General features: G+C 38.2%; 1 protein-coding gene and 1 pseudogene across 4 annotated transcripts in view; both read right to left on the minus strand.

Moving 5' to 3' along the window:
• LOC102839164 lies at positions 1-481 on the minus strand (annotated as a pseudogene).
• ZCCHC11 (zinc finger, CCHC domain containing 11) overlaps positions 1-12202 on the minus strand; it is a 217543-nt gene that overhangs the window by 12003 nt on the left and 193338 nt on the right. For 2 of the 4 annotated variants that reach the window (XM_006839775.1, XM_006839773.1), the window contains 3 exons: positions 8453-8568; positions 7404-7615; positions 6341-6441 (listed from right to left, as the gene is read on the minus strand). In XM_006839775.1, the coding sequence (XP_006839838.1) occupies positions 6341-6441; positions 7404-7615; positions 8453-8568 (429 nt within the window). Of the gene's footprint in view, positions 1-6340; positions 6442-7403; positions 7619-8452; positions 8569-12202 lie in introns of all 4 variants that reach the window. The other 2 variants (XM_006839774.1, XM_006839772.1) reach the window with 1 other exon arrangement.

The following is a 12202-nucleotide window of genomic DNA, read 5'->3' on the forward strand; positions in this document are numbered from 1 at the left end:
GTCTTCATAAAACACAATTGCAATTTGAGGGCATTTCAATGTTTGCCTCCCTTGCCAGCACCAAGTCTTCCTTATCTTCATCTTTGCATTTCATAAGAAATATGAATTCTTCACTGCTGTCTGTGGCACCAGTGATTTGCTCAGGATCAAGACCTCTGATAAAGACCTTTGGTTTGTCAGCAGCATCTCTTTTATTCTTTGATTTGCTGTCATCAGATTCATTGTCAGATAAAGATTTCCTTTATATACCATCTTTTTCTTTATTAGCTTTTTTAGAATTCAAGAATGCTTCAATTAATTCTGGACAATCTAAATCTTCTTCAGGTTCCCAAGTATTATCAGCATCTGTAAATACTTTCCACTTCAAGAAATACTCCACCTTCCCATTAACTACACATTGGCCCAGCACTTTTTCTACCACAAATTCTTCTGGTTCTGTTTCTTCGACTTTTGTACTCTTTCCATTCTGTTTCTTTCCCATTTTTCCAATGTAGTTTTAATGAAAACCATTTTTTATTGCAGACTTGAAGAGCTATTATGTTCGTGGTGGCACCCAGTGGTCCCCCCAGGGGAGGGAGAGAGGAGGAGGAGCAGGGACAGTAGCTAGAGTCTTCTCAGTTTTGCAGTGGTGGCCTTGTGCAGAAGATTTGCCTAATGCAATACATCGTTTGATTTCTTTTTTTTTTTGAATGACTTATTGTGTATTGAATGATAGTTTACATGGGGGAACATTAGTTTTCCATTCATTCTATCCTATATCGTTTCATTGCCTTAGTTACCCTCCCGTCCATGCATCATCCCCCAACAAAGGGTATACCTTGCATGTCTCCCCCCCACCCCCCACGGTCCTCAGCACCCAGCCCCTTTCCCTCTCTGGATCTCAACTCCCCAGGCACTCCATCTTTTCACGTTGCCCTCTCTGTCTTCATCTCAGGCCTCACTGCTTCTCTGGGTGGGGTCCCTCTCTCCATTCTTCCCCGTTGATGGTCCCAGGGCCCTCCGCTCCTAGACTGAAAGGTAAGTCACTCCTCTCCTTGCTATAAAATATCCACCTTTACATTTCCAGTCCTCACAATCAGTTCTGGTATCAATTTTCACCACTGCATCACATGAGACCCATCTGCATTTCTTTTCATCAGCCCTTCCTAGACAGTTTGGGTACTATTCACTGGAGACTCCACTATCCTCCCGGCCCTGTGGATCTAGGTTCCCTCTTGAAAGCTTGTAAGCCAGTTACTTCTTACCTTTGCATCCCTCCCCCCATTTTGGGTAGCCAATGTTCATGTTGCCCATCCCTTTCCACTCTATGTGAAGGGGGTGGGGATAATTCTTGTGGCCAGGAATTTTTTCCTTTTTTGAGCTACTACAGTTATAGGTGTAGGTCCAGTTCATTGATTTGTAGCAGATGACACTTTTTTTTTTTTCCTTTTTCCTCTTCTTTCTTCCTTGGGTTAAGTTCTGTTCATCCAGTCATTGAAGCCAGGTCATGTGGGTATCATCTGCAAGTGTGGGTGTTCTTGCATCTGTCTGCCCTCTTCTTAACAGCTGGTCTCTTCGCTCTCCGCTCTAGTCCTTTGTGGCTGCGTCACTGACTCTGAGCCCATGGGTCCCTTGGTTCTGCCTCACTGCTGACTGACCGAATCTCCACCTGGGTTCGCAGTAGTCTGCAGAACGATGCAGGGCTTAGTTCGGAGGTTCATTGTGTTTGTTCTTCGGTCACTTCCCTTTATGGGTGACTGTGTGTGGTCGCCAGTCAGAATGTGGATTTCCATTGCGTCTTAGTCTTGGGAGAGGATCTGCACTGAGAGGACCTAGTCACTTGCCTTGATGCCTCCTGGGCTATCAACTTGCTTGTTCTTGTGGTAGCAGTTGGACTGCCTTACTCTTCTGTATTTTTCCTGTAGGTCTTTCTTTCAAGAAGTGTCTTCTGGTTTTCTGGCTACATTGTTTGATGTCTTGACTGTTGCTTCCATAAGTGGTGATGGCTGATCCAAGTAAAATGAAGTCCTTGACACCTTCAGTCTCTTCTCCATTTATATGGATGTTGTTTATTGGTCCAGTGGTGAAGATTTTTGTTTTCCTTACACTAAGGTGCAACCCATACTGAAGACTGTGGTCTTTGATCTTCATCAGTATTTTAAATCCTTTTTGCTTTCAGAAAAGAAAGTCATCTGCATAACGCAGGTTATTAATGATTATAATCCAGTTTCTCTAATTATTTGATCAGAATACAGATTGAGTAAGTAAGGTGAAAGAATATAACCCTGGCACACACCTTTCCAACTGTTAAACCATCTGGTATTCCCTTGTTCTGCCCAAACAACTGCCTCTTGCTTCTACCGAAAGCCTTTGCATAGCCAAAAAAGCACAGGTAAACATCTTTCTGGTATTTTCTGCTTTCAGTCAGGATCCATCTGATGTCAGCAATGATATTCCTCATTCCATGTCCTCTTCTGAATCAGGTTTGAACCACTGGAAGTTCTCTGTCAATGTATGGTTGCAGTCATTTTTTAAATTATCTGTAGCAATATTTTGCTTGCAAAATCAATGTAATACACCATATTAATTAAACAAGAGTCATATGATCATCTCAATAGATTCACAAAAGGCATTTGGTTAAAAAAAAAAAAAAATTCCCAAAAAGATAGGAATGAAAAGGCAATTCCTCATATATTTCAATAAAAAAAGACAAAAACCTTTCCTTGAGAATAGGAACAAGACAAAGATACTCACTATTACTCCTATGCATTATCATACTGGAAGCCCTAACCAGAGGAATAAGGTAAAAAAAAGAAATAAAAGGTATACAAACTTGAACAAAACAAGCAAAACTATGCCAAAGGATCCACAAGAACATTTCCATAGCTACGAGAAAAATTCAGCAGAGTTACAGATTATAAGATCAACACAAAAATTTAAGTTGTATTTCTATATAAAAACAAAGGGTAATCTGAAAAGGAAATAAGGAAACCAATTCTATTTACATAATGGTTTCTATTTACATAAGCATCGAAAAATCAGGAGTGGGGAACATCCAGCCCACAGATCCTAACAGGCTCCTGGCATCATTTGGTCTGGCCCTGCCAAGGTATCGGCTATTACATTGTTATTGTTGTTGTTGTTATGGGCCGTCGAGTCAGTTCTGACTCAAAAGCGACCCTGTACAAGGTTTCTGAGGCTGTAAATCTTTACAGGAGCAGAAAGCCTCATCTTTTTCCCATGGAACAGCTGATAATTTCAAGCTGCTGATCGTGAGATTACCAGCCCGATTCGTAATCACTACGCTACCAGAACTCCTTAGCTATCATGTTGTTGTTGTTGTTAAGTTGTTAAGTGCCTTTGAGTGGGTTCCAACCCATAGCGACCCTGTACAGGGTTTCCGAGGGTGTAAATCCTTACGGGAGTAGAAAGCCTCATCTTTCTCCCGCGGAGCGGCTGGTAGTTTCGAACCGCTGACCTTAAGGTTTGCAGCCCGATTCGTAACCACGACGCTACCAGAGCTCCTTAGCTATCATGTTGTTGTTGTTGTTGTTAAGTGCTGTCGAGTCGGTTCCGACCCATAGCGACATGTTAGGGGTGAGTTAATTAAATGTTTGACCAAATATAGCAGGCTAATTTTTAAGCTGGTAATTTTGTATGGTCCACAAATAATGTTATAAATTTTGGCAGAAAAATTTCCCCATCCCTGATCTAAAAGAATAAAACACTTGGGAATAAACCTAACCAGGTATGTACTGATGAATACAATGGAAACTATAAAATACTGCTGCAAAAGAATAAATCAAACCTAAATCAATAGAAGGGCATTCCATGCTCATGGGCTTTAATACCGGGAAAACATCACTACTAAAATGATCTACAGATTCAACACAATACAGAAATGGATAAACAAATTCTCAACTACATGTACAGGCAAGTGGTCCCAACATGACTAAACCAATTTTGAGGGAGAATAACAAAGTAATAGATCACACACTTCCCAATTTTAAAACATACAACTGTATTAATCAGAATATCCTGGTACTGGTTTAGTGATAGACACACAGATCATCAGAATAGAATTGAGAGCCCAGAAATAAAACCATACAACTATGGTCAACTGCTTTTCTACAAGGGAGCTAAGTAAATTCAATAGGTGAAAGAGTCTCGTTAACAAATGGTCCTGAGGAAACTGGAAATTTCAAAAGAGCATGCTTCAACCTTATACAAAAACTAATTCCAAACTGATTGAAGGACCATTCTATGTTAAATCTAAAATCATAAAATGATTATAAGAAATAATTGAACCTAGCTTTTAAAATGTTATAAAATCAAATACAACAACTAATCTATGAATAACAACAAAAAAATTAGATTATTGAGATTACACTAAAAGAAACTTTAAGCTAAAACTGCACAAAAAATGTGGACAGATACTTCACCAAAGAGGATACTCAAGTTGCCAACAAACACATAGAACAATGCTGAATACCATTAGTCATCAAGAGAGATGCAAATCAAAACTATATGGAAATACCACCTCATTCCTATTAGAATGGAAATGATAAAATAAGAAAAAACATGTTGGTGAGGATGTAGAGAGATCAGAACTCTTATCCATTGCTGGTAGGAATAGAAAATGGAAATACTATGCCAACTGCGAAAGAATTTAAAAATAGAACCATATGACATGGTAATTCAACTCTTAGGTGTGTAGTACCTTGAAGACCTAAAACTTGTAGCAATAACAGGTATATGTACACCAATGTTATGTTTATAACACACTAGTCACAACAGCAAAAAGATATAAACAGCCTAAATGTCCATCAATGAATAAATGAATTAAAAAGAAATAATAGTAAGTGCCATATATACATATAATGGAGTCCTGGTGTGATGCTGTAGGATAAGCACATGAAACTCACCAGCTGGTTCAAACTTACCAGCCACTCCTCGGAAATCCTATGCAGGGTAGCTATGTGTTGGAACCGACTAGACAGCACTTAATAACAATAGCAACATATGCATATAATAGAATACTACCAGAGTATTGGTACTGGTGCTGTAGGATAAGCACTGGACTGTTAACCACAAGGTTGGTGGTTGAAAGCCACCAGCTGCCCCTAAGAAATGCTATACCAGGTTACTATGAGATGGAACTGACTCGATGGCACTTAACAACAATCCGGCCATATAGAGAAATAAAATCTTGATACAAGCTATCAATATGAATAAACCTCGAAGACAATGTGCTGAGTGAAATAAGTTAATCACAAAAGGAAAAATATTGTATGACCTAATTTAATTGAAATGAGAAGAACAGGTATACACCTAGAGACCAATGGTTATTAGTGGTTACTTGTGGCACAAAGAAAAAGGGAAAAAGGGAATCATGCTCTAGGAAGTACTGAGTTTATGTGTAAGGTAATGGAAACACTGGCACTCTCTGATACCTCTCAATTTTATGTCAATTTTTATTAATGGTCATATTTTTCTAAGAATAAACTGCTATCTCAAACTTGCCTCTATAAAGCATTATGTAATCTGGAGGATTTTATCTGCCGGTCTGAAAGATAAATCCCAACTACCCATTAAAGATACAGCAATCTTACTCGCAAAATTAACCCTCCAGCAACTTAAGACATTGACTACCTAAAATGGGGGAGGTGGTGGGGGGTAATAAAGGCACGAAATGGCTGGCTTATAAGCTTTTAAGAGGGAGTTTAGTTTCAGAGTGTGTGGGGGAAGGTAGAACTCCCACTGAATAGTTTTCATCTTGTCTAGGCGGGTCTGGTGAAAGGAGATGGTGATGATTCTTACGAATCAAAAGTCAGTTATTGTTATCATGACTAATTGTGATTGTCACAACTGTAACAAAAAGGGGGGAGTAGTTAATCTTACATTCTAGAAACAAAGGACCCTAGGACTACCAAGGGAGAAGAACATGAGCGGAATGGAATGTGGGACCCTATCCAGAGAAACAGCTACATCAGAGATTGAGGCAGAGATGAGAAAATGGAGAGACAGAGCAGCTGAGGATTCCAGATTCATGAAAAGAGAAAGACTCTGTGCTGGTGGCCAGGAGGCAGGCTTGCAGAATGTGCCCTTTGGTTGTTGGTTGTTTCAATGATTATATATTCATTACTGAATGTTTTTATATACCTTCAAAAACAACAACAACAACAAACCAGAGAACAGAAGCAAATACTGTTGAATGATGATGCATGGAGGGGATTGTAATGAAATGAAATATGACAGGATGGGTGTAAAACCGATGTTCTCCCATGTAAACGATCACTCATGTCACGATAAAAACTTACAAAAAAAAAAAGATTAACCCTCTGACAGGGAGAGTACTTACACATTCTGAGGACTGTCTAGTACGTATGGGCTGATCCCCCTGTTGCTGAGCTGAACCAGCTACTTGTTGGGCATTTACAAGGTTGCGGACCAGTTGGGCTGCTAAGAGACGACATCACAGAGAAAATCAACAGAGGAAATAGCAAAGAAATGATAATTTTAGAAGACCTTTCTTATGTAGAAGAGTCTCATAACAGAGATTTTATAAACTTGGATTTATAAACTGTGACTATATGCTAGTGAAGAAATAGTAATTTTTTGTTGCAGAGCCATTTTGTAAATTCATCAAAAAATACAGTTTTGGAATTAAGAACAAATGCTACATTATTTTTCTAAAGGAAACCATATATAAAGAAAATACAATATACAGTAAGAATCTGAGTAACTGGAAATCACTACGTGCAAAACAATCTAATTTTTTTTTTTTCTCTTCAATAAACTCTAGTTTGAGGGTTAATTTTATTATCTAAGTCTTAAAATTCCTATGAAATACAACAAGAACAGGTCTTCCTTTCTCATATTATTAGTAACAGGAACTATAGTTTCTCATACATATTCCCAGAAAAGAATCTCTGATAAAGAGTTTCAACTTTTGCGATCAAGAAAAAGAGAGTTTGACTCAAATCCAAAGGAGCTGATTAAATACAACAGACTGTTGAGATCTCAATAGTGAAGATAATCAAGCATACACAAAACACAATTGCTGCTGAGTAAACTCTGAGTCATGGAGATTCCATGTGTGTATGTGTCACAGTACAACTATTATGCTCCATAGGTTTGTCAAAAGCTGACTTTTCAGAGGCACATCACCAGGTCTGTCTTCTGAGGTGCCTCTGGGTGGACTCAAATCAAGTGTACTGACCGTTCACACCACCCAGGGACTCTGAACATAATTCAAGTACTGTTCAAAGAGCCTCACTGTATAATTTTAAACTCCTTAAGAAATTATAGGGATCAAAATCACATAAATACATTTAGAGTAAAGAAAAATCAGGCTCTTGGCATGATATCAACATTGATGACTACAATCCCACTAGAAACTAATTTTAGCTTTCTCTATTTACCTGCCACACTGCTATTCCTCTGACGTGCCAGTTTGACCTCTGGGCATTCCCTTCGTACATGTCCTGCATCTCCACATATAAAACATCTGAGGTCTCTGGGGTCTCTATAGTCTCGAGAATCATGGAGGTCAAGAAGATCTCGGGAGTCTTTATCTTCTTCATTCCCTTCTTTGTCTTCTTCACTGTCTTTCTTCTTTAGTCTAAACAGTAAACTGCTGATACCAATAATGTGGGGCTAGGGACTTGTAAGCTGAGTGAGTCATAGACAAAATTAAACTATACAAATGTCCCACATGAAAACGGGACTAACATGCTTATTGTTTCATGCTTTGGAAGGTAAAGAATCTTTACTCTACAACAGTTCTTAGACATAGTTATTAACTTCCTTTTATAAAGTAAAATGCTGAGAACCAGAGAAGTATCTTACATAAATGTATTTGTAGTAAGACAGCAATAATGAAAACTAGGAAGTATTTTACTTAAGAAGTTAAAAGCTCTTTGTAGCCAGATTTACACATTAATGGGGATTTTCCTCGCTAATAGGGAACATAATACATAGAACTCAGGTGGGGAGTACAAGTATGATTTCTTAGATATCTTTGAGGGAGTATGTAGTAGCATGTAAATATCTCAACTTACAAAGTATTTCAATATATCCTAAGCATATAGCTCAAGGATTCACGTATTATGTTTTAATTAATGGTTTGCATGACTTTGGGTGCCTCAGCTAGAAACTCATGTCCTGGTCATCATTGTGTTTTTGGTTGCTAGCACCGTTCTTGACACAAAGGAGGTGTCAATAAATGTTTCTTCAATAAATAAAACAAAAAAACTGAAGGAATTTTATAAATGAACAAATGAATGGCATGATACTATTATGATACAAATAGGTCTCAACTCATTCCAAAATTCCATTAAAACCCACATTTACCTAGGATTCAATTTAAAGCCTTTAACTTTATCACATAAGGATTTCTGAACTCACTTAAATATATAAGTAGCCTAACATTTATTTTTCCTGTAATACTTATATATAATTATTTGCCAACCTTCTCCTCTTAGGGCAGTCTTTCATGTAGTGGCCTATTTTTCCACACACACGGCAACATCGATCATTGGGAGCCAGTTCTCCATCTGTTAATACTCTGGAATCAAAGAAGTACTCCTAAAAAGAAAATGCACTTTTACTAGGAAAAAAAATCTCTGCAAAACTTTTGGAACCAAATGGAAAGGAAAACAACCTTAGAAAGTAGTTTTTTAAAAAATAACAAATATTCCACTGCAAATGAAACAAGATATGAAAATAAGATTAAGAGTCATCAACATTATCATAGTAAGTATTAACCACTTTCACTATTTTCTACATTCCTCTTCTCAGATATCTCAATATAGTTGATACTATTTTTATCCTAATCTTAGAGATAAAGAAATTGAGACTGAGTTCAAGTCAAGTGCTCATAACTAAAAAAGCTGGTAAGAAACAGAAAAAAAGACTTAGACCTAAGTTTCATGCATTCTGCTATACAACTGGAAATTTCTGCAAGGAATTATTTTCTTTAGAAAAAATTTTATCTCTGTAGCAGTCCTTTAGTTAAAATCTGATTTGATTTACATACAACTTTTATGAATGTGTAACAGCTATCACATAAAGTATGAGGTACTTAAAGAGATGGTGGTGGCGGTTGTGTTACGTGGAGTTTCTTCTGATTCAAGGAGACCCGGCATAGGGGTTTCCCAGGCAATAAATCCTAACAGCAGCAGAAAGCCTCCTATTTCTTCTGAGGAACAACTGGTAGATTAGAATTGCTGACCTAGCACTTAGCAGCCCAGCTCGTAATCCACTATGTTACTAAGGTAGAGAACGAATAAGCACAAATAATATTCTCAAGTCTTAAAACAACTAATTTTTGCTTTATCCTAAAGATCCTTGCTTATTTTTCTAAATTTAAGCTGTTTTGAATAGTCAAAAAGACTATTTGGTCTTAACTGTACCCATACTTCTGGAGGCTAGAGAACATGTCTACTTACCTCAAAAAATTTATCGAAATTCAGGTATGAAAGTATAAAAGATACATGCTCTAAGATGACAATAACATAAAAGACAATACCAATGTTGGTCAGGACATTGTATATAATATATTTGGACTCTGATGTAGCATATAGAGTCCAAATATATTACTGATGATGTTATTAGGTGCCATCAAAGCGATATCAACTCATAGCAACCCTATGCACAACAAAATGAACTGCTGCCCAGTCCTGGGCAAAACTCACAATTGTTGCTATGTTTGAGTCCACTGATGCTGTCACTGTGCCAATCCATCTCGCTGGGGGTCTTCCTCTTTTGCGCTGACCCGCCACTTTACTAAACATGATATCCTCCTCCAGTGACTGGTCCCTGCTGACAATATGTCCAAAGTATGACAGATGAAGTCTGGACACATTTGCTTCCAAGGAACACTCTGGCTGTACTTCCAACACATATCTATTTGTTCTTTTGGCAGTCCATGATATCCCTCATTCCACATCCTCTTTTAAGTCCAGCTTGAACCCCTGGAAGTCCTCTGTTAATGTATGGCTGCAGCCATTTTTAGATTATCTTTAGTAAAACTTTACTCACATGGGATATCAATAACATTGTCCAATGATTTTCACATTCCATTGGGTCACCTCTCTTTGGAATAGGCACAAATGTGGATCTCTTCCAGTCAGTTGGCCAGGTAGTTGTCTTCCATATTCATTGACATACTTAAGTGAGTAACTTGAGAGCCAAATCACTTTGTTGAAACATCTGAATTCCTGGTGCCCTGTTTTTGCCAATAACTTCAATGCACTTTGGACTTCCTTCAGGATCATCAGCTTTAGATCATATGTTACCTCTTGAAATGTCTGAACATCGACCTTTTTTTTTGTTTGTTAACAGTGATACTTGTGTACTCCTTCCATCATTTTTTTATGCTTTCTGCATAATTCAGTATTTTGGGGTCTATCCTTCCTGGGGTTCATTGAGCTTCTTGAATGTTTATCTTTTCACTTTTCAGGATGTTAGAGAAATTTTCTTCCAGTAGTTCTTCAACTATTTCCTCTGTGGACTTGTGTGATTCTACTTGTTCTGGAACGCCAATAATTCTTTTAAGTTATTCCTCTTCATGTTGTCCAACGTGAATCTTAGACCTTCTTCAGATTTTTTTAAATCCTTTTTTCTGTTTGCTCTTCTATCTTAGTGGTATTGAGAGATTTGTCTTCCAGCTCACTGGTTGTACCTTCCATCTCGTCTATTCTACTCCTTTGCCCTTTCCGAGTATTGTCTATTTCTGATATTCTGTTACTGATCGTTTGGACCTCTTTCTGTAGGTTTTGAATTGTTTCCAATGCTGTATCTATCTTATTTGATTGTTCCAGTAGTGCTTTCCTGACTTCATCCTTAGTATTCTCAACTCCATTGTAAAGTGTTTTGAAACATTTTATTATCATTTTTCTGAAATCCTTTTCAGGCATTTCCAAGGCCTGCCCTCCTTCCAGAATGGAGTCCAGGTCTAACTCTAGGTCATTTGTCTCAGACATTTTGTCTTGTTTCTGGACATGTGCTGTGATATGGTCATCTGCTTTTGCTTCTTGGACATGTTTAGTGTTTATCTTTGGCCTTAATACTTAATTGAGTATGCATTTTGGTATTTTTTATGCTTTCTGATTGCTTCCAGGTAGATGTGATCAGGATGTGGGCTTCCCTTTTCACTCTTCTTATTGTTAAACACAGAGTAACTTTCACACGTGTTGTCTGCTTCCCTGTATATGGCAATTGGTATTGGTGCTTGTCTGGATTTTGGTGTTTAATAGAGTGTGATTGTTAGCTTGACTATATGGCAGCAGTTGCTGACTCTTCTTGTGTAATATATGGAGAGAAAGAGTCCTCCAAAAGTAGAAGGGGGAGCATATAACAGCAAAAGAGCACCAGCGGAAAAAAAACAAACAAACAACAAAATACAAACAAAAAACAGCAACAACAAAAACTAGACTGAATACTGCAGTGTATAATCACAGAAAAGGAAGAGGAGGGAGAGAAGAAAAAAAAATCTGTAGCCTAGTATGAGCATGACTTTAATGTCCTCTCTTCAGCTTCTTGCTTTCAAAGCTGCCTGAGAGATTTCAAGATGTCAGTTTGGTTGTTATGCTATACCTCAGGCTTTCATTTAATTTTCGGCCTGTTTTGTTTTTAAACTCTCTTTCCCTCTCTGCAGCCCTGTCCTTCCCTTTCCCGTATTAAAAAACAAAACAAAAGACAAACAAAAAAAAAAAAAAAACGTTCAGGGCCTGCTCTTGGGCTAAGTTTCTGTGTGCATGAGTGGCAGAAGAACCCACCAGTGGTGAGGGTAGGGGTGTCTACACACTTAGGCTCTCCCTCTAATCACAAGAATGGAGGTAGGCAAACAGTAGGTGCACCAATGACCAGATACGCAAAAAAAGAAAACAGAACAAAACAAAACTGACAAAGTGTATTGTCCACCTTTGCTCCAAGGTTCCTGTGGTGTTTTCCCGTGGTGTTTCTGCTCCCTCGCTTGGTCTTGCCCAAGATGTAGGCTCTGGACCTCCCAGCCCAGACCGGCAGATTCAAAAGTACTTGATTTTTTTACTTCAGCTTCAAGTTCCACAATCTGTAAGCCTTCAAACCTTCAAAATATTCCTATCTCTGTAGTTCTGAGTTTTGAAGCGCTGCCCTGGATCTGCTTTGCCTGGTATTCTATGGTATTGCTGACAGCCAATTTCACTGCACCTCCACCCTAGCCACCATCAAGCCCCAC

Source organism: Chrysochloris asiatica, unplaced genomic scaffold, assembly GCF_000296735.1.
Source record: "Chrysochloris asiatica unplaced genomic scaffold, ChrAsi1.0 scaffold00026, whole genome shotgun sequence".
NCBI classification, from domain to species: Eukaryota; Metazoa; Chordata; class Mammalia; order Afrosoricida; family Chrysochloridae; genus Chrysochloris; species Chrysochloris asiatica.